The sequence below is a fragment of the Budorcas taxicolor genome, chromosome 3 (genome assembly GCF_023091745.1).
Source record: "Budorcas taxicolor isolate Tak-1 chromosome 3, Takin1.1, whole genome shotgun sequence".
NCBI classification, from domain to species: Eukaryota; Metazoa; Chordata; class Mammalia; order Artiodactyla; family Bovidae; genus Budorcas; species Budorcas taxicolor.
The window spans coordinates 85,816,295-85,844,201 of NC_068912.1; the positions used below are offsets into that span (position 1 = coordinate 85,816,295).

Below are 27,907 nucleotides of genomic sequence, written 5' to 3' on the forward strand. Positions count from 1 at the left end.
AGCAGGGCCCCATGATGGCCAAGCATCAGATTTAAAAGACATGCGTAATACACTCACTATGTGGAACTTCCTCTCAAAATAACAACAGTAGCTACAATTAGTCTAAACACTAAATGAAACATTTCCTTTCTTTTCTTCTTTCTTTGCCTCTTCCTTCCTTCTCTCATTTCTCTCTCTTCCACTCTCTTTCTTGTACTTTTGCGCTCTCTTCTCATCTTTTATTCCCTCTCCCCTCTTCTCTCTCTCCTCTATCTCCCTTTTTCTTCCCTTTCCCTCCTTTCCTTCTTTTCTTCATTTCAACACACATTAGTCAAACGCCTCCTAAAATCCAGGCATTATTCTAACTGCTTACTTTCTTCTGAGAAGTAGAAAATACTAATCTTATTTAGTGGGTGAAGTAATTGGGCATAAAAAGATTTAGGAACTTCCTGAGGTCACACAAATCACAGACAGCATTTCCAGTGTTCAACATAAATCAAGACTCTGTGTTTAAACAGTACGCTGAACACACAAGAAAGACTGTCAGAACCTAAAAGTTTGATGTGTTTGAATCTAAGTATCGCACACCTACAACTTGAGAACTGGTTTATTGGCTAGATTCAGAAAATATTAAGTACTCAGGAAGTTCCAGTGACCCTTCATTCATTCATCCAACAAATTTTAATTGAATATCTGGTTTCTAGACTGAGTTCCATCATTTATTAACCATGTGACACAGAGAAAGTCAATCTAAGTCTTGGTTTCCTCATATATAAAATAAAACAAGATTTTTTTGTAAATCAAAGTCAATATTAAAAAACACTTTGTAATTCACCTATATAATAAGTATGTATAATTTCTGGGCCTTGACCACTCATTCCATAGCTGTCAAAAATGTAAGATCAGCATTTCAAAGTACAGTGGCTTCTGAGTAATGAACTATGCCTCTGTGTCAAGCATAAAAAAGTTTGCTGTTGATGAGCAGTCCATTGAACATTCTTGTCCCAAATATTATTCTAGTGCTATACTCCACTCCTAGTTATTCATTCTTTGTCCAAATTATGTAAGTTCTAATAATGGGAAGGAAATTCAAATCAATTTAATTATACTGAAATTTCAAATCTTTTTCTTATTTGCAGGTCAGAGCTATATGTGGGAAACATGGATTATATCTGACTTTGAGTCTTTTGGAAACATTGCTTAACCATCAAGATTTGGGTTACCAAGATGAAATAAAGTAAGTTGATTTTTTTATTTACATAGTCCTTTATTAGAATACCAAATACATAAGTCTGTCTCTAGGCTAAAGTGAAGAAGGCTGAGCACCGAAGAATTGATTCTTTTGAACTGTGGTATTGGAGAAGACTCTTGAGAGTCCCTTGGACTGCAAGGAGATCCAACCAGTCCATCCTAAAGGAGATCAGCCCTGGGATTTCTTTGGAAGGAATGATGCTGGGCGGAAACTCCAGTACTTTGGCCACCTCATGCAAAGAGTTGACTCATTGGAAAAGACTCTGATGCTGGGAGGGATTGGGGGCAGGAGGAGAAGGGGACGACAGAGGATGAGATGGCTGGATGGCATCACTGACTCGATGGACGTGAGTCTGAGTGAACTCTGGGAGTTGGTGATGGACAGGGAGGCCTGGCGTGCTGTGATTCATGGAGTCGCAGTGAGTCAGACACGACTGAGCGACTGAACTGAACTGAACTGAGGCTAAAGTTTTATATGTGAAACAATCGGTTTATTACCTAAAGACAGAGTTAATAGATGTGTGTTTAACTTAAGATCACAGGATCTTTGGGGCCATAGAAAAATTAAAGCAGCAAATGTCCACTTCCAGTTTGCTGGTAAATGGCAAGTCAGATTTACCATTTCATTCTAAACAAATAAATTGTAGGACAAAATATATGAAGTGATACTTTCTGGATGACCTTAAACATCAGGAAGCACAGAACAGTGATTCCTGAGAGAAGGAAATGAGGTAAGCTCAGTTTACTGAACAAGAAAAGGGGACTCCAAACTCAGCCCAGCATTCTCCTTGAGCTAAAGGAATAGAGTATGAAGTTCATGAAGGCCAAGAAGTCTAGAATACTTGGTACAACGTAGCAATGAGGAGAGATACCCTAAGAGTCCTTTCTGGAGACTTCCAAAGAGTTACCCTGAAGTCTTCAAGTGAAAACTTGGCTAATGTAGGCATTTGAGGAAACTACCCAAGGCCAGCAAAAGAAACAAGAGAAAAAAGTGGAGAAATTTTTAGAACTCACACAGAGTTGGGAATAGTTCAAATTTCCACCAGCTAGAGAGGAACACATGTGGGATGGATTAGAGTCCTCAAAATGGTAGATAGTGAAGCCTAATGCATGAGAAACTGGAGTCTCAGAAGGAGATAAGACAAATAGACAGAAAGAAAAGAATATTGAAAAAATAATGGCTGTAATTTTCCAAAATTGAAAAAAAAACTATAAAGACACGGACCTAAGAAGTTTAATGAACTTCAAATATAAGGAATTTGAAGTAAACCATACCAAGGCTCCTTACAATCAGATTGCTTAAACTAGCAGTAAATTAAAAACCTTAAATGTACAAGGGAAAATGACAAATTATATAAAGAGCAACAAAGATAAGAATTATGACATATTTATCAAAGATAAGAATTATGACAGATTTATCATTAGAAACATAAACAGTAAGACTAGAATAACATCCTTAAAGTACTGAAGGAAAAATGATCATCCTGAAATCCTACATCCAGCAAAACTATCTTTCAGAAACTAATGGGAAGATGTTTTCTACACACACAAGGACTTCCCAGGTGGTGCTAATGGTAAAGAGTCCACCTCCAATGCAGGAGACTACACATACAAAAATGAGAGCATTCATAACCATCAGAGCAGTACTGCAAGAAATAGTAAAAAAAAAGAAAGAAAAAAAAGGCCTTGGGCAGAAGGAAAATAATCATTTTTAATCTGCACAAAGAAATGAAAAGTATTGGACATAATATGTCAATGAATAAAAATATAATTTCCTTATTTTTTAAAAAATCTGTTAAAATAATAATCAATTGTTTAAGATAACAATAATAACAATGTACTGTGGAGTTTGTAACATAATAGAGGGCAGCATTTGACAACAGCATAAAATACTGGGAGGGGAAATAAAAGTGTACTGTAAAAATACCTGTATACTGTCAGCTAAGTAGTATAATTTTGGCTGAAGGAAGAGTATTCAGTTAAAAATATGAATTGTTGCTGTTTAGTCACTAAGTCACGTTCAACTCTTTTGTGACCCTGTGGATTGCAGCCCACCAGGCTCCTCTGTCCAAGGGATTTTCCAGGCAAGAATACTGAAGGGGGTTGCCACTTCCTTCTGCAGGGGCTCTTCCTGACCCAGGGATCGAACCCAGGTCTCCTGCATTGCAGGCAGTCTCCTGCATTGGGAAGTGAGTTCTTTACCACTTAGCCACCTGGCAGGCCCAAAAATACTAATAGAGATTGAATAATCACATATAAATACCAAGAATAAACCAAAAAAAGAAGGAAAAGAAAACAAGAAACAAATAAGACAAGTAGAAAATAAATGCAAACGATGATAGATTTAAATCCAATCATATCAATAATTACAGTAAGTATTAATGGTTCAAATGTACCAATTAACAGGTAGCAATTTCCAGATTTCATTTAAAAAGCTAAACCCAACTAAATGCTGTCTGAAATGAACTCTTTTATAATATAAAGGCAGACCTAGTAAAAGTAAAAGGATGGAAAGTGATGTACCATACTAATTGGTATGAATGAAAAATAAGCTGGGATGCTTACACTGAAGTCAGACAAAGTGAAAGTGAAGTTGCTCAGTCGTGTCTGCCTCTTTGCGACCCTGTGGACTGTAGCCCACCAGGCTCCTCTGTCCATGGGATTCTCCAGGCAAGAATACTGGAGTGGGTTGCCATTTCCTTCTCCAAAAGTCAGACAAAGTAGATTCTAAATCAATGCGTATTGCCTGAAATTCACTTCATCAAAAGGACATACAGACCTAAATGTTCATGCCCTCAATAACATAGTTTCAAGTGAATAAATTAAAAACATGAAGCTGGAAGGTGGAATAGACAAATTCACAATTTTATTTAGAGAATTGAACATATTTCTGTCAGTAACTGGCAAAAACAAGTAGACAGAATATCAGTAAGACTATAGAAAACTTGGTTTTTCCAGTGCTCATGTATGGATGTGAGAGTTGGACTATAAAGAGGGCTGAGTGCAGAAAAATTCATGCTTTTGAACTGTGGTGTTGGAGAAGACTCTGGGAGTCCCTTGGACTGCAAGGAGATCCAACCAGTACATCCTAAAGGAGATCAGTCCTGGGTGTTCGTGGGAAGGACTGATGTTAAAGCTGAAACTCCAGTATTTTGGCCACCTGATGCAAAGAGCTGATTCATTTGAATAGACTCTGATGCTGGAAGGGATTGAGGGCAGGAGGATAGGGGGACAACAGAGGATGAGATGTCTGGATGGCATCACCGACTCAATGGACATGAGTTTGGGTAGACTCCAGGAGTTGGTGATGGACAAGGAGGCCTGGCATGCTGCAGTTCATGGGGTCACAAAGAGTCGGACACGACTGAGCGACTGAACTGAACTGATAGAAAACTTGGACTATATTATCAACTAACTTGATGTAAGTGGCAATTACACCCCACACAACAGCAGAATGCAGATTCTTTTTAAGTGTTCATGAAATATTTAAAAGATAAACCTTATCCTGAGCCACAAAACAACTCAGTAAATTTAAAAGGAATAAATTATATAAAATATGCTTCCTGACCGCAAAAGAAATAAATTAGAAACAAAAAGCAAAAATAAAACAAAACCAAAAATAAAGCAAAATAAAATCCCAGGATTCTCCCAACATTATGAAACTAAACAATACACTTTACAAACAACCAAAGGTCAGAGAAGAAATCACAAGGGAAATTAACATTTTAAACTGCATTCAAATGAAAACACAGCATGCCAGGAACCTTTGTCTCTTTTTTCTTTTCCTTGCATTTTATATCCAATCCATCAGGAATTCATGAATAAATCAACCCTATCTTGAGAGTATGTCAAGATCCTGCTCCTTTCTCACCACCTCTGTTATTACTTAACTACACCCCATCCAAGCTACCATTATGTTTCTCCTAGATTACTATAATGGCCTCCTAACTGAATTCTGCTTTTCCCTTGTTCCTAGTTTATTCTCAGTACAGAAGCTACAGTGGTCTATTGAAGCCTAAAACAGTTAATGTCACTGCTCTGCTTATTACACTGCAAGAGGATGTTATTTCACTCAAAGGAAATTGAAGTCTTCATAAAGGGCTCTACATAATCTGCCCTCTTCAACTTCTCTGGCTCCATCTATAATTTCATTTGCTCATTCTGTTGCAGTCACACTGTTCTCCTCTTCTTCCTCAAACAACACCAGGCACACATCCACCTTAGTACCTATCTTTTGACTGATTCCTCAACCTAGAATATTCTTTCCCCAAATATCTTCATGCTAACTCCTTCACCTTCTATAAGTTTTTGCCCGATGTTACCTTGTTTATAGGCTTACTGGGAGGGATTGGGGGCAGGAGGAGAAGGGGACGACCGAGGATGAGATGGCTGGATGGCACCACGGACTCGATGGACGTGAGTCTGTGTGAACTCCGGGAGATGTTGATGAACAGGGAGGCCTGGCATGCTGCGATTCATGGGGTAGCAAGGAGTCGGACACGACTGAGCCACTGAACTGAACTGAAACACTATTTAAAGTTATAGTCCCCACATCCTTTCTTCTCCTTAACCTGCATTCCTTTTGCTTTCTTCTATACACTTACAACGGAGAAGGCAATGGCACCCCACTCCAGTACTCGTGCCTGGAAAATTCCATGGACGGAGGAGCCTGATAGACTGCAGTCCATGGGGTCGCTAGGAGTCAGACATGAATGAGCGACTTCACTTTCACTTTTCACTTTCATGCATTGGAGAAGGAAATGGCAACCCACTCATGTTCTTGCCTGGAGAATCCTAGGGACAGGGGAGCCTGGTGGGCTGCCGTCTATGGGGTCGCACAGAGTCAGACACAACTGAAGTGACTTAGCAGCAGCATACACTTAAAAACGATTAATGTATTACATAACTTATTGATGTATGATGTTTATTGTTGTTATAAATTAATCTCTGATAGACTATAGACTGTAGTGCCATAGGGCAGGCAGAAACTTTATTTATTGATGTATCCCAAGTATATAGAGCAGTGCCTGGCACCTAGTAGGTATTTGACAAATATTTATGGAATTGAACTGAACTAGGGGAAGAATAAAGTTTCAAAATGCTGAGGAATGCAGATACATAAATTTTCCCTAATCCTTAGCTCATGGTCAGATTGAAGCAGCTTTCCCTAACTATCTCATCAAAATAATGTTCTTTGTGCTATACTCTCTCTTAGCATTCAGTAATATTCTTTCCTATCACTTATTACTATTTGTAACTATGTATTTATTTGTGTGACTTGTTAATTTAATGACTAGATAGTGATCTCCTTCTTGGCAAGGATCATGACACATTATATTCCATCATCTTGTAGGCCAGTATTTGGTACATGATAGACACAGTACCAAATTAATATTTGATTAATCCATTTATTCATTCATTTAACAAATATTTATGGAATGCCTCAGTTCAGTTCAGTTCAGTTCAATCACTCAGTCGTGTCCGACTCTTTGCAACCCCATGAATTGCAGCACTCCAGGCCTCCCTGTCCATCACCAACTCCTGGAGTTCACTCAAACTCAAGTCCATTGAGTCAGTGATGCCATACAGCCATCTTATCCTCTGTCGTCCCCTTTTCCTCCTTCCCCCAATCCCTCCCAGCATCAGAGTCTTTTCCAATGAGTCAACTCTTCACATGAGGTGGCCAAAGTACTGGAGTTATGGAGTGCCTGCTGCTGCTGCTAAGTTGCTTCAGTCATGTCCAACTCTGTGCAACCCCATTGACGGCAGCCCACCAGGCTCCCCCATCCCCGGGATTCTCCAGGCAAGAACACTGGAGTGGGTTGCCATTTTCTTCTCCAATGCGTGAAAGTGAAGTCACTCAGTAACTGTCCGACTCTTCGTGACCCCATGGACTGCAGCCTACGAGGTTCCTCCGCCCATGGGATTTTCCAGGCAAGAGTGCTGGAGTGGGTTGCTATTGCCTTCTCCGTATGGAGTGCCTACTGTATACCAATTACTGTTCTAATCACTGGGAATATAGATATGAATAAAACAAAGTCCCTTCCCTTAGGAAGCTTCTATTCTAAGGGGGAAGAGAAACTATAAATAAAGTAGTCTGTGTGACATACCACACGGTGATAAAGGTTATGAGAACATCAAGTGGTAAATAGCATGTTGAGCTTGGCCAATGAATTTCCACTAGACTGGTTTTGGACATGGGAGTTTTCCTTCTGTAAAATGTTGGAGGTAGTTGAGTGAAGGTAAGGGAGCTGGTTAAGCAGGAAAAGCAAAAAAGTGGACTAAGAGCTGAGTAGAAAATCAATAAGCTAAAACTGAGACTCCCACAGGCACTGGTATAAAAGGTGAAAATGCAAGTTTCAAAGTTCATGTTATACTTGGTATACTTGATAGAAGTTCGGGTCCAGAACCAAGATTCCAGGAAATAGAAGTATGAGAATAAGAGTGAAAGAGAACAATGAGGTTAGGCTACTTATAATTATATGAAAATTCTCAACTTCCTACCATTTTATGTGTATTATCAGAGAAGCACATTGATTTTTTATTCACATCTTTGACCTTTGAATGTTCAAGGACATCAAAACTATGAGGCCAGTGGAGAATTGCATTTATAAGTGATAAACCTGTTTCATCCTTAAACAGTCATTGGCTAAAGCTCTTCTGTTAAATTAAATCCATTCCGTTAAGGGCTTTGTATGCAAACCTATATCCTTAAGAGATTACAGATGCAATTTAGACATACATTTTAGAAGCTGAATGCATGAATCATTATTTTAGTACATATTGTCCATTAATCTGCCGTTCTATTGGGAACCCATTTGGAATGTGGCTGCTTACTAATTAGCAGGATTCTAGTGCTGAGCTGCTTCCTGATTAAATGTCCTTTAAAATCAATAAAACATCAGGAGGGATTATGGTGATGTGGGATTAGCCCCATCTAACCAAATAAAATGAGTTGTGTTCTTTTCTTAAACTGTCACATTGCAACAGCTGATGAGAGGAACAATTTCGAGCATGCTGCAGCAAAGTTGTTGTTGTGTATCTCTGTTTGAGTGTGTGTGTTTTAACACTGAGATTTTGTTTTTTGCCATTTGCCTACCAATTAGCAAAGACGTTAGTGAATGACTGCCAGAGTAAGGCGATTTTGAGTAAGACTTGATTACGATTTCAAATCTCTACTCTGAATCACCCTTATGTAAAATGAATTCAGGTTGTGTTGGATGAAAATTATTATCCCAGTTCTTGGCCAGGAATGTGTAAGTCAGAATTAGCATTTAATGTTTCTGTGTGACTTTGCAATAAATGGTAATTAAGGAGAGCAGAGAGAGAACAGGAGGCAAACTAATACTCTAAAATTGTATTGGCAAAATTAAATGCTTCAAACCCAGTTTAAAACATAGGCGCTCAAGCCAAATTGTGTCGGGGGAGGGGATAAGTAATGAAGCTGCTATGGGTGGCTTCATAAATAGAGTGGCACAATTGACACAGCCCCAAGTAGACCTTATCGTACACATCTGGCCCATTATTGGGAGTGCAATTAGGTTGAGGACTGGTCTGATAATCCCAGGAACAACCAGAGGATTTTAAGAGATAAAGGAAACATGAGGTGTCCAATTCAGCAATTACTTTTTAATGGGAATAGGAAGATTGTAAGGGAATAGGAAAATTGTGAGCTATTAGAGGTATGGTATGAATCCACCCATTGGTTGGTCTTGGAAACCAGATCTGGCTTTTAAGAGTTCATTAATTACAATCTTCTCTTCCAGAGCCTGTTCCTATGGGGTAAGAATTCTAATAGTAATATTGCTAATTAAGTTAGTAGTAGTAGCCAACATTTATATAGTGCTTACTATATTCTCAGGCAATGTTCTGAATGCTTTATAAATATTAATTCTTTTAATCCTTGCACTTACCTCATGAGATAGGTACTATTACTTTTCAAATGAGGAAACTGGGGCACTGAGAAGCTAAAACTAGTATGTAACTGATAAATGAATTCATCAATAAGACTAAGTCAATACAGGCTCTCTAGCTTCAGGTTCTTGGCTTTTAATACACTGTAACAACTCTCCTACAACTCCTATGAAATTTAAAGGCCTATAGGATAGTGCCCAGGCACAGGGGCTTTAGGCAATCTGCCTGCATTTCACAGTCAGCTCTAACCTTGGGCTTGGTGCTGAACACGGGTTTGGATTTTGAGGAACTCAGTATCTTCCTGCCCTAGGACCCAGGGGAGGTGTAGGTTATGAATACAAAAGTGAAGAGGCTTTAGTTCCAGCATCAGGTATGATCCAAGGAACCCCAGGGCTTGCAGGTAGCATCTCCTCACTGGTAGAGCACCTCCACTGCCCCTTCAGCCCCCATCTATGCAGAAAGGCAACGTGAGCAGGCCTAGATGGAAATCCCAACAGTCATATGCCCTGGCTTTGAGAACATGGACAAGTCATTGATTTCTCTGAACATTACATTTCCACCTGTTAAATGAAAAAAGACAAATCTTTTTGCCTAGATTTGAGAGTTTATTGCTTGTCTACCAAGTAAAGACCGTGCTTTTCACGGGTAAATGGAAAGTGAGAAGAATACAATTTAGGCTACATGATTAGGGAGATGAAAGCTGAGAAAGATGCTGCAGTTGGATGAGCTTTTCCAGCAGTTGAGTTAAATAAGAACCAAGATAACCCCCTGACTCAGAAGGATTGATGTATCTCCACCTACTATGTTCACAAATAGGGCTACATGCTCTACATGGCTTATCTCATTTTATATTTCCAACAGTCCTACGAATTAATGTTTTTATACCCACCTCACAGATGAATAAAATGAGGTTCAAAGTCTAGGGAAAGGCTACCCACTCCAGTATTCTGGCCTGGAGAATTCCATGGACTGTATAGTCCATGGGGTCACAAAGAGTCAGACACGATTGAGCAACTTTCACTTTCAGAGTCCTTAAGTAAGTTGTCCCCAAAGTTGGGACTCTTTAAACCTTTCTTCCTATTGTGGGTTGAATTGTATCCCCCTAAATTCATATGTTGAATCCCTAACTCCCAGCCTTTAGACCATGTATTTAAAGATAAGATCTTTAAAGAGATGACTAAGATAAGGTCATTAGAGTAAGCCTCCAGCCAATCTGACTGGTGTCTTTATAAGGAGGAAATTTAGACACATAGAGAGACTCCAAGGATGCGCTCTTACAAAGAAAAGACCCTGCATTCAGTTCAGTTCAGTTCAGCTGCTCAGTCGTGTCTGACTCTTTGCGACTCCATGGACTGCAACCCACCAAGCTCCTCTGTCCATGGAAATTCTCTAGGCAAGAATACTGGAGTGGGTTGCCATACCCTCCTCCAGGGGATCTTCCCAACTCAGGGATCGAACCCAGGTCTCCTACATTGCAGGCAGATTCTTTACCAAATAAGCCACCAGGGAAGCCCCGCACTTTTTTTTTTTTTTCTAATGGCAACCCAAGCAGACTATACAGCCCCCTGCAGGCTAAGAGTCACCTCCACGGTCTTCTTTCTACTCACCTCCTTTTCCTAGAATATTTTGTGCCCCTCAGTTGGAATAGTAGATTGCAGGGTTCTCAAGGGAATGGCTTCAATGATTTAACTTTTCAAATCATGGGACTAACCTATAATTCTAGCAGTCTGAACAGAGCTGGCTCTTCAGTACTACTAAACACTCAGCGGAGCTTGGTGGGACTTGTAGAAGCCAGTCAGATGAGAGATGGAAAGGAGTATCTCAGAGACAGAAGGAGCAGTATGCGCCAAGATAAAAAAGCAAGCAAGAACATAACAAGTTTGGAGAACCACAGACTGTCGATTTTGGCCAGAGTATACATTTCACAAGGTAAAGAAAGGTGATGAGTTTCAGAAGGAAGTACCACACACGTTTGAATGAATCCTGTATGAAACTCACAGAGAAACATGTCACCTGTAAATAACATCATCAACATTATGAGGGTGTTTCTATAAAATAGCCCCCATTTTGAGTTTTTGCTATGGTTAGACTTTTGGTTTTTGTGTTAATATATAGGACTTTTGTATAAAATGTCGGAGATGACATTTTAATTTTATTAAAATCCCAATGAACAAACGAAGCGGCAAGAAAACAAAAATACCAGAAGCAAAAAGTAATAGGCACTCTAATGTCAGAATCTAGAAAGAATCTCCACTGGCTACGAACAGTGGAATCTGGGAAAATCTTGGTGCCCCAAGCTCTCCTGCCTATTTATGGAAAGTGCCAAAAACAGAAGATATTTTTGTCCCTTCACCACAGTTTTCTCCTTGATTTGGAGGCCCCAAGTCTTAGGTAACGAGAAAATTACATGGGTACTACTTTCTGTACCTGCTTAAGTACAGTTGCTTCCTCTCCTTCTCTCATCCAAGTTTACACACCAGTGCACTTACCCTCATACTGCTTTTCTGTGTCTATGCAGAGATCACAACTCCTAGGAAGGACAGAGCATGAAGTGGGTGTGAGGAAGGCAGGAATGGCTAAACTCGGCTGTGGTATTTGCATCCGGTGAAATGTAATCCTGGAAGTGTAGCGTCACCTAGGTTGGAGCAGAAAGAGGCGCTCCCTGGTAGTTGTGTATGTTGCTGCTGCTGCTGCTGCTAAGTCGCTTCAGTCGTGTCCTACTCTTTGCGACCCCAAAGACTGCAGCCCACCAGGCTCCCCCGTCCCTGGGATTCTCCAGGCCAGAACACTGGAGTGTGTTGCCATTTCCTTCTCCAATGCATGAAAGCGAAAAGTGAAAGTGAAAGTGAAGTCGTGTCCGACTCTTAGCGACCCCATGGACTGCAGTCTACCTGGCTCCTCCGTCCATGGGATTTGCCAGGCAAGAGTACTGGAGTGGGGTGCCACTGCCTTCTCCGCATGTTGGGAAGTGTGTAAAAAATGAACATGCAGAAATGTCAGAGTTGAGAGACCAGAAGGGGGCGCTCTCATGCCCCACGATACTAGAACTCAGCAGCAAGGAAGATTTCTTCCAGTGAGAAGCCATGGACACTTTGTTTTCTATAGCTCTCCCAACCCCACTTTCCTTTCTATAAAAAGTGTGTTCTCTTTCCTTGCTGTCTGGGGCACTTGAGCATGGCTCACTATGATTGGAGACCACAAATTACAAATCTCTACTGATCCTGAATAAACCTGTCTTTGCTGGAGAAATATCTGGCAGTCTGTTTCAGGTCAACAAGTGTACCCATTATGACTACACCAACATAGTGTCTGATATCCAACAGTTGTGATGGGAAGATCCCACCTCTGAAGTGGTCCCACCTGAGAGGCACCAGGAAAACGTCTAAGGAGCACCAGTTGGTAGGAGCAGTCACTCGCCCCTTGACTGAGGGCTGAGTGAGCAGTGAGTAGGGCCAGAGGAAACCTATTAAATTCATCTACTGTGTTGTACTGAATGTGAACAGTTTCTCATTTGACACTAAATAAAGCGAAAACCCCAACATATGAGGCCTAATTTTTAAAAATACTGTAGAACAAGGAAAGTAACCATGCTCCTGCAGACTCCAAATAACAGCAAACTTCTGAAAATGATTTACTCTAGAAACTAGAAAACATTTAGAAATCCACTGGTGTTCTCTCTAGGATATAAAGAGCCATGTCTCTATTGAAATGAATTGGAAAGTAATAAGCATAATGAGATTAAAAGGCTATTAAAATGAAATGCAAAAAGCACTAAAGTGAAAAGAAGAAATTAAAATGAACTTGGTGAAATGTGGCTAGTTTCAAGGAAACTGAAACTTCTACAGCATAGTGAAGAGGTAACTGGGATTATAGCTATGTTTGGTGATGGATGTTAACTAGACTTATTGTGATCATTTTGCAATCCACACATATATCGAATCATTATGTTGTACACTCGAAGCTAATATTTTATATGTCAATTCTATCTCAATTTTAAAAGTATAACACAGTCAAGGAAAGCTGAATATTGCTAGATATTCTATGATATTAAGACACTTATTTAAGTGTTTAGGTCAACAAACCTTTTTTATAAAGGGTCACATAGTAAAGTTTATAGGCTTTGTGGGTGTATAGTCTGTTGTAACTATTCGACTATGTCGTTGTAGCCTGAAAGCAGCCAAAAACAATACGTAACAAATAGCCAGGACTGTGTTTTAATAAAATACTACTTACGAAAGAAGATGTGATAACCAGAAATTAATGATTAGCAAAATTAACACTAGAATAAATCTAATTCAGAACATCAGAATTGAGGAGTTCACACAAAATCTGGAGAAAAAAATGAAAAAGAACAGTAGAGATAAAAGTAGATAAGAGTAGAGATTGAACCTAAGATGCTTTGATATTGTGGAATAAGAAACTAGAAGAACTGGACAAGACATGAAACAGAAGGTCACAGCTAAAGAAACTTTGCAGAAGTAAGGAAAAAGAAAAGCCCTGGGTACAGACAATGAATTCATTAAGCTCTAAACTAAATTAAGAAAAAAAAAGCATCCATGTTTCTCCTGACAAAACTTTTGTGCTACTGAGACAACGTGAATTATTTAAGGATGTAGCCAAAACAAAATGAAACTAAATCAAAGCAAATAAATTTTAAAATAATCATAAATATATCCAAATAAGACTGACCTCATACTTCTGCAAAGTGGGCCAGTGGAAAGGAGGAACCTCTGATCTGGAGGACTAACTGTAAATTATACATGAATTTTTGACTGGGCAGAGAGTTAGCACCCCCAACACACCCCACCCCTCATCACACTGTTCAAGGGTCAACTGTAGTTTGCTTCTTTCAATCTGGCATTTAAACACCATAATAAAGTTTAAAGTTAAAAAAAAAAAAAACCTACAATAATAAACATCAGAAGACCCTGGAACCACGTTCATGGAATTCTAAAGCGGGGGCAGAAATATAACTGAAACCAAGTTATATTACATTTCATGTGTAAGGCCCTAGAGTACAGTGGTTAAGGGTGCAGGATTTGGAGTCAGAGTTTAAATCCTGGCTGCCCCATTAATCAGCACGTCCACGGGCAAGTCATTTACATGCCTCGCGAGATGTCTGTCTCAATTAAATGAGAGAATGCACAAAAGAGACTTAGAATGCTCACGAAAGGCCACTTTAAAAATTGGGATGACATTAGAATTTGAACTCCATCTGCCTGAATCTAGAATCAGGGTCACAGACCTTGTCCTTCAATCCTGACCTCTCTGACTCAACATGGGGAATCTGGCACCTGCTACTGTGATTAGGATTATATTGCCTTTTGTGGCAGCAAAAACCCATTGCTATGTTTAAGATGTCAAGGGCTCTTTGGAGGTCCTAGAGTAATTTAAAGAGTATGGAATAAAGAAGATGTTTTATTAAAGGACCTTAAGGATTTCATTGGTCACATACCACCTAAATCAGGCAATGTCCAAGTTCAGTACTTAGAAAAAATGTCCTGCAATTTCCTTCCTCTTCTATCAGCAAATATTCAAGAAGGGGCATGAGAGTGTCTGGTGCCATTTTGTCCAGAAACCTTGCCAAATATTTGCTAACTTCTAACAGCTCTAAAAAATAAATGTTATACAATGTGGAAATATCAATGGATCTGGGTTTTTGTTGTGTTGTTGTTCAGCAGGTCAGAAGATGTTGTAGCCTTAAGCCTGGTCCTCCTAAGAGGAAGGAATTTCAAGAAGTGTAGCAGACAGGAGACACTTCTCCTTAGGTTTATTTCCAGATCTGTGCTAATATCAGATCTTTGTATGTTAATTAAAATTCCTAGAGAGTGCTACTTTTCCAACCATCTTTTCCATGCCTAGCCCTTGTAGCAGCTGATATAATCATCAGCTTATCTAGCTGGTGGTTCTGCTTACCTATGCCTTGTCTATTCTTGTGCCCGAAGTGACATGAAGCTCTGGAGGTTACATTTTCTACACTGACAAAGAACTTTTCTAATTTGTGATGTCAGGTATAGAAAAGTTCTATTAAGTATAAGCAAAACAAACTAGTTACATATCTAATGAATTTATGGAGGTTCCTTAAAAAATATTAAAAAGCTACCATACGACCCAGAAAGCCTCCTCCTGGGCATGTATCTGGAGAAAATCAGAGTTTGAAAAGATCCATGCACCCCAATGTTCACTGCAGCACTATTTACAATAGCCACTAAGTGGAAGCAACCTAAATGTCCATCAATAGATGAATGGATAAGGAAGATGTTACAAAGTAATATTACTCAGCTATGAAAAGAATGAAATAATGCCATTTGTAACAACGTGGATGAACCCAGAGATCATCATACTAAATGAACCATGCCAAAAAGAGAAAAAGAAATAGAATATGATATTGCTTATGTGTGCAATCTGAGGGGGGAAAAAAGATACAAGTGAATTTATACAAAACAGAAGTTGATCCATAGACACAGAAAAGAAATTTATGATTACCAAAGGGGAAAGGAATGGAGGAATAAATTAGGAATTTGGGATTAATATATACACACTGCTATATATGAAGCAAAGAAGAACTAAAAAGCCTCTTGATGAAGGTGAAAAAGAAGACTGAAAAAGCTGGCTTACAACTCAACATTCAAAAAACTAAGATTATGGCATCTGGTCCCATCACTTCATGGCAAATAGATGGGGAAACAATGGAAACAGTAACAGACTTTAAATTCTCAAGCTCCAAAATCACTGCAGATGGTAACTGCAGCCATGAAATTAAAAGACATTTGCTCCTTGGAAGAAAAGCTATGACCAACCTAGAAAGCATTTTAGAAAGCAGAGACGTTACTTTGCCAACAAAGGTCCATATAGTCGAAGCTATGGTTTTTCCAGTAGTCATGTGTGGATGTGAGAGTTGGACCATAAAGAAAGCTGAGCGCTGAAGAATGGATACTTTTGAACGTGATGTTGGAGAAGACTCTGGAGATTCCCTTGGAATGCAAGGAGATCAAACCAGTCAATCCTAAAGGAAATCAGTCCTGAATATTCATTGGAAGGATTGAGGCTGAAGCTGAAGCGCCAATACTTTGGCCACCTGATGCGAAGAGCCGACTCATAAGAAAAGACCCTGATGCTGGGAAAGACTGAAGGCAGGAAGAAAAGGGGACAACAGAGGATGGGATGGTTGAGTGGCATCACTGAGTAGATGAGCATGAGCTTGAGCAAGTTCCGGGAGATGGTGAAGGACAGGGAAACCTGGTGTGCTGACATCTACAGGGTGGCAAAGAGTCAGACATGACTGAGCAACTGAACAACAGTATATGACATAAATAACCAACAAGGATTACTATATAGCACAGGGAACTATACTATACTATACAGGAATTATATAGTAATAACCTATAAGGGAAAAAATTCTGAAAAAGTGTGTTTGTACATGTACATCCATGCATGCATGCTAAGTTGCTTCAGTTGTGTCCAGTTCTGTGTGACGCTGTAGACTGTAGCCCACCAGGCTCCTCTGCCCATGGGGATTCCCCAAACAAGAATACTAGAGTGGGTTGCCATGTCCTCCTCCAGGGGATCTCCTCGATTGAGGGATCAAACCCACGTCTCCTCTGTCTCCTGCACTGGTATGTGAGTTCCTTACCACTACCACCACCTGGGAGGCCTAAATATATATACATATGTGTGTGTGTGCATATTTATAAATCAACTATACTTCAATTAAAAATAAAGAGAATAAAATCACATGACATTAAAACTCTTCTAGACAGCCTAGGAGGAGAAGGCAATGGCACCGCACTCCAGCACTCTTGCCTGGAAAATCCCATGGATGGAGGAGCCTGGTAGGCTGCAGTCCATGGGGTCGCTAAGAGTCAGACATGACTGAGCAACTTCCCTTTCAATTTTCACTTTCATGCATTGGAGAAGGAAATGGCAACCCACTCCAGTACTCTTGCCTGGAGAATCCCAGGGACTGGGGAGCCTGGTGGGCTGCCGTCTATGGGGTCGCACAGAGTCAGACACAACTGAGGTGACTTAGCAGCAGTAGACAGCCTAGGACACATTCTCACAACTGGCTGTTTATATTTGCTTGGCTTCTGATGGGCAAAGAGGTGCTAAAAAATTCTTTTCATTAAAAGTTCGGTTGCTACCAACAGAACTGTCTTACTAGCATAAACAAAAAGAAATACTTCAAAAAGATACCAAGTTACACACAAAATTAGGGAAGAATGAAACTTTGGGAAGCATTGAAACCAAAAAATAATTAGAAACACAGAGACAGAGAGTGGGAGAGAGGAAAGAAGGGAGAGAAGGATGGGAAAAGTGATAGATTGAGATTAATTAGACAGGGTAGATCCCAACTTTGGCTAGAGAAGGGTATAGGACATTGATTGTAGCCCCATATCCTAGAGAAGCATATTTTTATATAAATGGAGAATGGATGCTGGGCAAGCAAATGTAAGTTATTTTTCCTACCATAGTGTTCCTAAATTACTTGCAAGTTTTAAATGACTCCCTGATTATCACATGCCCACACATTACTCAATGCAATTTCTGCTTGGGGATTTCACTAAATATTGTCTATTTGCACTTAGCACCCATTTCTATCCCCTTCTTTGTTCTTTCCTGTGTTGTAATACTTCCCATACTTGAGAAGCCTGTAAAGAACATTTACAAAGCTTCCTTGACATTAGTATTAGTTGCTCAGTCATGCCCGACTCTTTGCGACCCCTTGGACTGCAGCCTACCAGCTTCCTGGTCCATGAGATTTTCCAGGCAAGGATACTGGAGTGGGTTGCCATTTCCTTCTCCAGGGGATCTTCCCAATTCAGGGATCGAACCTGGGTCTCCTGCTGCAGGCAGATTCTTTACCGACTGAGCTACAAGGGAAGCCCCTTGACATTGAGGTTCTGGAATTGATTTAAGTTCCATCACGGGGATGCCACTGCATGAGATTTGAAAGGCAGAAAGAGTGGCAAGAGGGGCAGGGACATTTTAAGTATATGTTACTTTCCTTCAGTAGTAGCAACTCCAGACCCTCAGTTTTTGCAGTGGCCAGAATGCCATCTATACTGTCTAGTCACCAAACTCATGGTCAAGGGCAAGGGCAACTGAGACATCAGCCAGAATTTCCTGCAGTTCCCTGGACTCTGGACCACATCTACTGAGACCTAACCCTTAGCCCATCAGCAGACACCAACCTCCATTCTACTAGTCCCTGCAATCATTTCACGGGCACTTAATTTCCATTTCTAGTACAAACACCTAAGAAGACAAGAAAGAAAATGAAGTCTCCCAGTTGTCCAGGTCTTTTTGACCCCATAGATTGTAGCCGCCCCTCCCCCACCCCCGGCTCCTCTATCCATAGAATTTTCCAAGCAAGAATACTGGAGTGGGTTGCCATTTCTTTCTCCAGTGGATCTTCCCAACCCAGGGGTCAAATTCAGGTCTCCTGCACTGCAGGCAGACTCTTAACCAGCTGAGCCACCAGGGAATCCCTGAGACACATAAAGTAGCTTCCATTTCCTTCACTGCACCCCTAATGATAGAGGCATCAAAAATTCCTATGATATCACAGTCTATATAACTTTTAAGCTTTTTTGTACATTCTTTCAGAGCTTCCTACTTTGATCACAGATACTATGTTTCCTTTTCTTGCATAGATGGGAGAATTTTGTTGAGTGGTTGGGCAGAGCTTCCTCTGATTTGTCATCTGATTTTCCTCCAGGTGAGTCTGGTTATTTTGTTCCTTAAGAGACCTCCAATTCCCAGAGCTCTTATTGATGCTGTGACTTAGCTCCAATGGCCTGTTCATTGCATTTCACCTCATTGCTCCCAGAAATGTAAATGGCTTACCAGTGAAGAAAAATTAAGAGTGAAGTTTGCATTAATGGCAATTTTTTAAGGTCAGTTAGATCATAAAAGGCATAATTCCCAGGTGTTTTTTTTTTAATTAAAGAGTTTATTTATTTATAATTGATAAAATTAAATTGCTTTACAATATTGTGTTGGTTTCTACCAAACATCAACATGAATCAGCCATAGGTTTACCCATGTCCCCTCCCACTTGAACATCCCTCCCACCTCCCTCCCCATCCCACCTCTCTAGGTTGTTACTGGGCCCTGGTTTGGTTCCCTGAGTCATACAGCAAATTCCCATTGGCTCTCTATTTCACACATGGTAAAATAGCTGTTTTTATGTTTCCATGTTACTCTCTCCATACGTCCCACTCTCTCCTTCCTCCCCAACCCCAGCTGTGTCCATATGTCTGTTCTCAATGCCTGTGTCTCCACTGCCGCTCTGCAAATAGGTTCACCAGCACCATCTTTCTAAATTCCATATATATGCATTAGTATACGATACTTGTCTTTCTCTTTCTGACTTACTTCACTCTGTATGATGGCTCTAGGTTCATCCACCTCATTAGGACTGAGGAACATAGTGAAAGTGAAGTCACTCAGTCGTGTCCAACTCTGTGCGACCCATGGACTGTAGCCCACCAAGCTCCTCCGTCCATGGGATTCTCCAGGCAAGAATACTGGAGTGGGGTGCCATTTCCTTTTCCAGGGGATCTTCCTGACCCAGGGATCGAACCCAGGTCTCCCACATTGCAGGCAGACGCTTTAACCTCTGCACCACCACGGAAGCCGAAAATGTGTTCCTTTTATGGCTGAGTAATATTCCATCACATACATGTACCATAGCTTCTTTATCCATTCATTCATGTAGTATATCATGAAGCATTATCTAGAAATAGCCCTTTAATATGGATGTAGTTCATTTATAAAATAAGTTGATATTACTTATTAGAATTTCAGTTGCATAGTCCCTTAGATCTGGGAATCCTATAGCTAGGTACTTTCCCTACTAATATCTCACCAAAAAGCTCTCCAAGATTTATATACAGTGGTATAATTTTTGTGTGTGCTGTGTGCTTAGTCACTCAGTCATGTCCGACTCTTTGCAACCCCATGGACTATAACCTGCCAGGCTCCTCTGTCCATGGGGATTCTCCAGGTCAGAATACTGGAGCGGGGAGCCATTCCCTTCTCCAGGAAATCTTCCCAGTCCAGAGATCAAACCCAGGCCTCCCACATTGAAGGAGGATTCTTTACCATCTGAGCCACCAGGGAAGCCAAGATCCTTCAAGGACCATTTTATTAAATTACAGTATATCCAATTAATATAACTATGCAGCTGAAAAATCCCATGGCTGATCTAATACAGGAAGATTTCCAAGATATATTATCAAGTGAAATGATGAAGATGAATTGGGCAAAATATTTAGCAATTAACAAGTGTTAAATATGACAGATGAAAAAATATGCATTGATACTAATCTGTTGTTGCAATTCTCTATTTAGTACATCCATCAACCCTTTACTGGTTACCCTTTGGATCAAAATACAAGGTACTGAGAGTTTGGTGGGCAGTGTAGTATATCAGTTTGCATTCCAGTGAAAAACAGAAACCTCACTAGGTATTTCAAACAAAGGGAATTTATAGCCCGTGGTTGAGGGATTGGTTATTATCCATAATTAGAAGACTGAAAGCACAAAATGAGAATAGTGAGTGCACTCATTTCCCTAGGACATTTGTCATAACGAAGTTGGAAACTGAGCAGCCTGAAATAACAGAAATTTCTTCTCTCATGGTTCCAGACACTATAAGTCAGAAATCAAGGTGTCAGGAGGGCCATGATCCCTCTCAAGGCTCTAGGACAGAGTGTCTCCTTGCCTCTTCCAGCTTCTGGTGGCCCCAGGTTGTTCTTGGCTTATGGTTACATAAACTACAGTCTCTGCCTCTGTCTTGGTGTGGCCTTCTTCCCTCTCTGCCTCTCTTTTGTACCTGTGTCTAAATCCTCCCTCTCTTTCTTTATACAAAGACACTACTGTTCATTCAAGTGTGGCCCCACCCAAATCCATAATGATGTTATCTTAACTTGATTACATCTTAAGTTGTTTTCAAACAGACCTTATTAACAGGTTTCAATGGTACCTGTTAATGGATATATTTCAACCAATGACCATGAGATAACTCAGATATTAGTAACTATAGAAAGCAGCTATCAGCCTTAGGGCTGAAGGAACATAGAGAAAGGTGTACTATTAGCAGAACCTAGTATCTCATAGGGTGATTGTAAGTCTAACAAACAAAAAATGTTAGGCAGTGTTACACTCTACAGAGCAACAGGAGTGTAGTGGTGCTGTGGTTGCATTGCTGTGACAGCCTGTGGCTTACTGAGAAACTTAAAGTCTTGATCTCTTCCCATTCCTGTATCGCTGGAGCTATGATTATTAAATGCTGTTAGGCACTGAGTGGGCCATTTTGTTTGCTGGTTCTTTAGCCCAACAGGTAAGTGTCATAAAAGGAAAGCAGGGATATTATAAGAAACTAAAGATAGCTTTGCATTTGGAGTGTGTAGAACTATGAATTTTCTCATTCCCATTTTCATTAGAAGATCCTATGATAACCTGATTAAAATGATTCATTTTCATATATACTGCCTCATATTATAAGCTTGATCACATTTGGAATCACAAAAATTCTATGAACTTGCTTTTAATGTGCATATGATATTTGCATATCACATAAATACTTAATGTCTGTAACTTAAGACTAAGGACTAGAATCTTGGCAAGATCAACCAGAAGACAAGATAAAATACAAAAAATATTTCCTTGAAGGCTATTATTTGGAATTCAAATTGAACAACCAGATAGAAAAGAGGAAAATTCCCTCTGTATAAGAAGTTAACATCTCATAAAATCTCTAAAATTATCCATACAAAATGTTTCCAGCATTCAATTAGAAACCATCAGCAATGGTATAAGAGAGGATATGGATTTTCAAATAACTGTAATTAATATGTTTGAGAAAAATAATAAGATGGAGAATTTTCAGCAAATAATTTGAATCTATAAAAAAAAGTAGAACAAAAAAAATTTTTTTAATAACTAAATTTTAAAACTCAATAGATGGGTTTAACAAAAGACTGGGCATATCTGAAGAGAGAATTAGTGAACTAGAATATGATTCAGTAGGAAATAGTCACATTGAAGTATGAATGAGAAAAGATGAAATACGCAAAAAGAGTATACAAAAGATATATAGGAAATGGTGACAATATCCAACATACATGTAATGAGGAGGAAGAGAGTCGAGCTGAAGCAATATTGAAGAAAATTATGACTGAAAATTGCCAACAGTGGTAAAATATCTCAAGCCATAGATCCAAGAAATGCTGAAAACTCCCATAAAGACAAATACAAAAGAGCTTAGACCCCTCCAGATACAGATGTTCTAAGATCTAAAGTAGTATTTTACAAAAATGAGGTACGACCCAACTTTGAATCTCTTCACAGTGGAGCCGGTGAAGTGAGGGAGAAGAAGAGGGGAAGCAGGAAGCAAGGAACAGGGCTATCGCATGCCTGCAGATGGGGGAAAATTAGAAGGGAATGATGGTCGACTCGGAGGCTCATTGATCCCCCCAAACATTTATTGATGGTCTGTCACTCAAGATAACATAGAAAAATGGCTGAGTTTAACCTCCCTTTTATTAAGAGTAAAAAAATAATCCATAGTAATTCCTAGTTAGAACTACTTATATTGAAGGAACAGAAAAGCCAGATTTTTGGTTTATGTAACTGAAAACTCTGGCAGCAGCAAGAGCTAAAATGGTTTTATCTAGCCATTGGGCTTCCCTTGTGGTTCACCTGGTAAGGAATCTGCCTGCAATGTGGGAGACCTGGGTTCAATCCCTGGGCTGGGAAAGGGAAAAGCTACCCACTCCAGTATTCTGGCCTGCAGAATTCCATAGACTAAGTCCATGGTGTTGCCAAGAGTCAGACACTACTGAGTGACTTTCACTTCATGTGTCAGGTCAAGAATCTGCTCTCTGACTCTCTGCTTCCTTAATCTGGGGTTGGCATCATCTTCAGGCTCTAAATGTTGGTGTCCAACTGCACTGGGCTCTCCTGTAATAGCAAAATAGCTCTGGGAGCTAGGCTTATCATCCCTCTACAGCACTCTCTTTTGGGTGGTCCTGCCAAAAAGGAGAGAACTTTACTACCTAAGAAACTATGGCAGATTGTTGTTCAGTTGCTTAGCTGTGTCTGACTCTTTGTGACCCCCACGGACTGCAGAACACAAGGCTTCTCTGTCCTTCACTAGCTCCCTGAGTTTGTTCAAATTCATGTCCATTGAGTTGGTGATGCTATCCAACCATCTCATCTTCTGTCGCCCTCTTCTCCTTTTACCTTCAGTCTTTCCCAGGATCCAGTGAGTCAGCTCTTCACATCAGATGGCCAAAGTATTGGAGCTTTGGCATCAGTCCTTCTAATGAATATTCAGGGTTGATTTCCTTTAGGATTCACTAGTTTGATCTTCTTGCAGTCCAAGGGACTCTCAAGAGTCTTCTCCACCACCACAATTTAAAAGCATCAATTCTTTGACACTCAACCTTCTTTATGGCCAACTCTCATATCCATACATGACTACTGGAAAAACCATAGCTTTGACTAGACAGATCTTTGTCAGCAAAGTGATGCCTTTGCTTTTGAATACACTGTCTAGGTTTGCCATAGCTGTCCTTACAAGGAGCAAGCATCTTTTAGTTTCATACACACACACACACACACACACACACACACACACACAGAGACACACACACACAGACACATGGGGCTTCCATAGTAGCTCAGTGGTAAAGAATCCACCTGCAATGCAGGAGACATGGGTTTGATCCCTGGGTTGGGAAGATCCCCTCGAGAAAGAAATGGCAACCCACTCCAGTATTCTTGCCTGGGAAATCCCATGGAGAGAGGAGCCTGGTGGGCTACAGTCCATTTAGTCACAAAGAGTCAGACACATCTTAGCAACTAAACCACCACTACAGCTTTTCAAATGCCTTTACATAAGTTGTTACAAAGTGTTCAATACAGTTCCCTGCGCTACACAGCAGGTCCTACTGTTTATCTACCAATCTCAAATTACCAATTTATTCCTCCCCACCCTCTCCCCTTTGATAACCTTAAATTTATTTTCTATGTCTGTGAGTTTTTATAAGTTTTATAAGTTCTGTTTTATAAAAGTTCATTTGTATCACTTTCTGTTTTATAAATGCATTTGTATCACTTTTTTAGATTCCACATATATTTGTCTTTCTCTTTTTTACTTACTTCACTTAGTATAATAATCTCCAGGTCCATTCACATTGCTGTAAATGATATCTATTTTTTTAAATCAGTTTTTATCTATGACTTTATTTTAGGTTTACCTGGGAATTTTCTAGAAGTCCCAAACTGGGTTCTCACCCCCTAGAAATTCTGATATAATTGGTCTGGTATGACACCTAGGCACTGGTAATTTTTAAAGCTCTCCAAGTGGGAGCATTTTAGCACCAGTGCTGAAGACCACTGATTTCAAGTTATTAGTGGGGGGGTGTGGCGAGAGATGGTAGGGCTGGCTGTGTAACTCTCAGAATCCACTGGAAGCCCTGTAAAACCTGGCCCTTGCAACACCTGGAGATCTCTAGAAGCCAGCTTGGCCTATTTCCTCTAATGCAAATCTTCAAGGCAGACTAGACAGATGGTTATTATTTGTCCTTCCTGCTGTGTTAGAAAGAAAAAAAAAATCATCCCTACCTCGGATTTCTCAATTTCCACATGTGAAAACCATTGCCTTTTAAAATATGCTTATAGGCATTAGGAAGGAGAAAGGAAAGCTTAAAAGAAACCAAGAAGGCGAGCCTGCATTTTCTCCTTAAGGGACTTTTAGAAATGCCAACAATAGAGAAACTGGACTGGGATAAACTCTAGGTTCTAGATCTTATATTAAAAAGAATAATGCATGTGAAAAATTCCTGGCACATAATGTAAAGTTCTCTTTTCTGGAGAAACTGGATTGCTTAAGATCACATAATAGTAACACAATGATAAACAATACTACGTTGCATTGGGCATCTTCCCTGTGTTAAGCATTTTTATGTAGGTAATTTTTAATTACCTACACAAATTATAATTTCAAAATGCAAGTATCATTCCCTTTTCACAACTAACAAGACTAGGATCTGAAAGCTTGCAGCTGGTAAAGGGAAACATCTGGATTATATTAATAGCATTCATACCTGACACCAAAGTTCATCTGTAGCATCTGGGTTAGATATAGAAGAATAGAGAAAAATCCTTCCTCCTATAGGGCCTGAAAAGGAATGGGAGACACAGAAATATACAATCAGTGGCTTTATTTTCCAAACTTCAAATTAAGGGCACATGGTCATCCATTTTACATGCATTGAGTACTTATTCTAATGCTGGGTTCTGGGCCTTCAGAGATTATGAAATCACATTGCCCTCTCTGTCAAGAAACTATGGGAGAAGATTCATAATGATTTGTAAGTGCAATGCTAATAGTCTAACAAAAGGCTTTTAAATCCAATATGTTTATTTTATAAGCATCCTTACATAGATAGCTCCTAGTTAACGTTTACTGAGTACTTGCTAAGCTCCAAGTATTTGCTTTACATTTTCTAGTCCATTTAATCTTCACAGTAACCTATAGATGGCATTATCCACATTTTACAGAAGTGGAAACAGACACAAAGAGGACAAATTCCTTGCCCTAGATCATGCAGCTAATAAAGAAAAGAGTCAAGCCAGGACCCGAACCCAAGGGATCTGGCTTCAGAGCCTCTATTCCCCCACCATTATGTTATACTGTCGACTTCTACCTTTTTAAAAAAATTCATTGATTAAATCGTTTTATTGAAAATAGCAACAGCCAACTCAGAAACAATATGTATTTGTTAATGGCATATTTGGGGCTTCCCTGGTGGCTCAGCAGTAAAGAATCCACCTGCAATGCAGGAGCCACAGGAGACGTGGGTTTGATCCCTTGGGACTGGGAAGATTGAGGCAACCAACTCCAGTATTCGTGCCTGGAGAACCCCATGGAGAGAGAAGCCTGGTGAACTATAGTCCATAGGGTTGTAAAGAGTCAGGTAAAACTGAAGTGACTATGCACACAATGGCATATTTGAATTATGCATTAAATATTGAAGCTGAAGCTCCCAGAAATCTGTGCTGTGTAGCTGTCATAGGAATTTGTGCAGTAAAGAAGTTGCCAAGTCTGATGACAGATGCTGAGTGATGAATGAATGATGTCCACAATAAGCCTTAATGGACATAAACTGAAGGTCTTTATGTCTTTTTCCTGCTTCCTAAGGAAGTTTCTTCCATTCATGAAGGCAGCAGCCACAGCAAGTAGTATGTGGGCCTTAATCCCTTGGGGTAGGGATGCCATACTCTTCCCATGTAGGACCTCTGACCATAGAAATAAACAAGAAAGGGGAAGACAAAGGTTTTACCGGATCCATCAAGTGCAAACTTGAATGGAAAGGGAGGTGGAAATGCTTCATTCTCTAAGAGGCAAGACCACCCGAAAAGTCTCCTTGCCACTCCCCAAACTAGAAAAGCCCTCTTCATTCAGGGGAGTTCAGCAAGTTGATATCTCTGTTTATCTGGAACTCTGCTCTATGCACATGCCCACCATGTGTTTGTTCTTTTGTTTTTTAATTAATATATTTTAATTGGAGGCTAAACTGCTTTACAATATTGTGGTGGGTTTTGCCATACATTGACATGAATCAGCCATGGGTGTATATGTGTCCCCCATCCCAAACCCCTCTCCCTCCTCCCTCCCCACCCCATCCGTCTGGGTTGTCCCAGTCCACCAGCTTTGAGTGCCTTGTTTCATGCATTGAACTTGGGCTGGTCATCTATTTCACATATGGTAATATACATGTTTCAATGCTATTCTCTCAAATCATCCCACGCTCGCCTTTTCCCACAGAGTCCAAAAGTCTGTTCTTTACATCTGTGTTTCTTGTGCTGTCTTGCATGTAGGGTCATTGTTACCATCTTTCTAAATTCCATATAAATGCATTAATACACTGTATTGGTGTTTTTCTTTCTGACTTACTTCACTCTGTATAATAGGCTTCAGTTTCATCTACCTCACTAGATCTGACTCAAACGTGTTCCTTTTAATATTCCATTGTGTATATGTACCACAGCTTTCTTATCCATTTGTCTGCCGATGGACATCTAGGTTGCTTCTACGTCCGAGCTATTGTAAACAGGGCTGCAAAGAACATTGGGGTACACGTGTCTCTTTCAATTCTGGTTTCCTCGGTGTGTATGCCCAGCAGTGGGATTGCTGGGTCATATGGCAGTTCTATTTCCAGCTTTTTAAGGAATCTCCACACTGTTCTCCATAGTGGCTGTACTAGTTTGCATTCCCACCAACAGTGTAAGAGGGTTCCCTTTTCTCCACACCCTCCCCAGCATTTATTGTTTGTAGACATTTTGATGGCAGCCATTCTGACCAGCGTGAGATGGTACCTCATTGTGGTTTTGATTTGCATTTCTCAAATAACGCATTTGCAAATGCATTTGCATTTCTGAAATTGCATTTCTCTGATAATGAGTAATGTTGAGCATCTTTTCATGTGTTTGTTAGCCATCTGTATGTCTTCTTTGGAGAAATGTCTGTTTAGTTCTTTGGCCCGTTTTTTGATTGGGTCATTTATTTTTCTGGTATTGAGCTGCATGAGCTGCTTGTAAATTTTGGAGATTAATTCTTCATCAGTTGTTTTGTTTGCTATTATTTTCTCCTATTCTGAAGGCTGCATTTTCACCTTGCTTATAATTTCCTTCATTGTGCAAAAGGTTTTAAGTTTAATTAGGTTCCATTTGTTTATTTTGCTTTTAT

The 27,907-nt window shown here is 40.0% G+C and overlaps 1 protein-coding gene across 1 annotated transcript in view; it reads left to right on the forward strand.

Annotated features, from left to right (window-relative positions):
• The window catches only part of C3H1orf87 (chromosome 3 C1orf87 homolog), an 83,490-nt gene that overhangs the window by 42,563 nt on the left and 13,020 nt on the right, over positions 1-27,907 (forward strand). Inside the window, 2 exon segments of the mRNA XM_052638165.1 lie at positions 1,119-1,216; positions 18,798-18,862. Of these exon segments, the coding sequence (XP_052494125.1) occupies positions 1,119-1,216; positions 18,798-18,862 (163 nt within the window).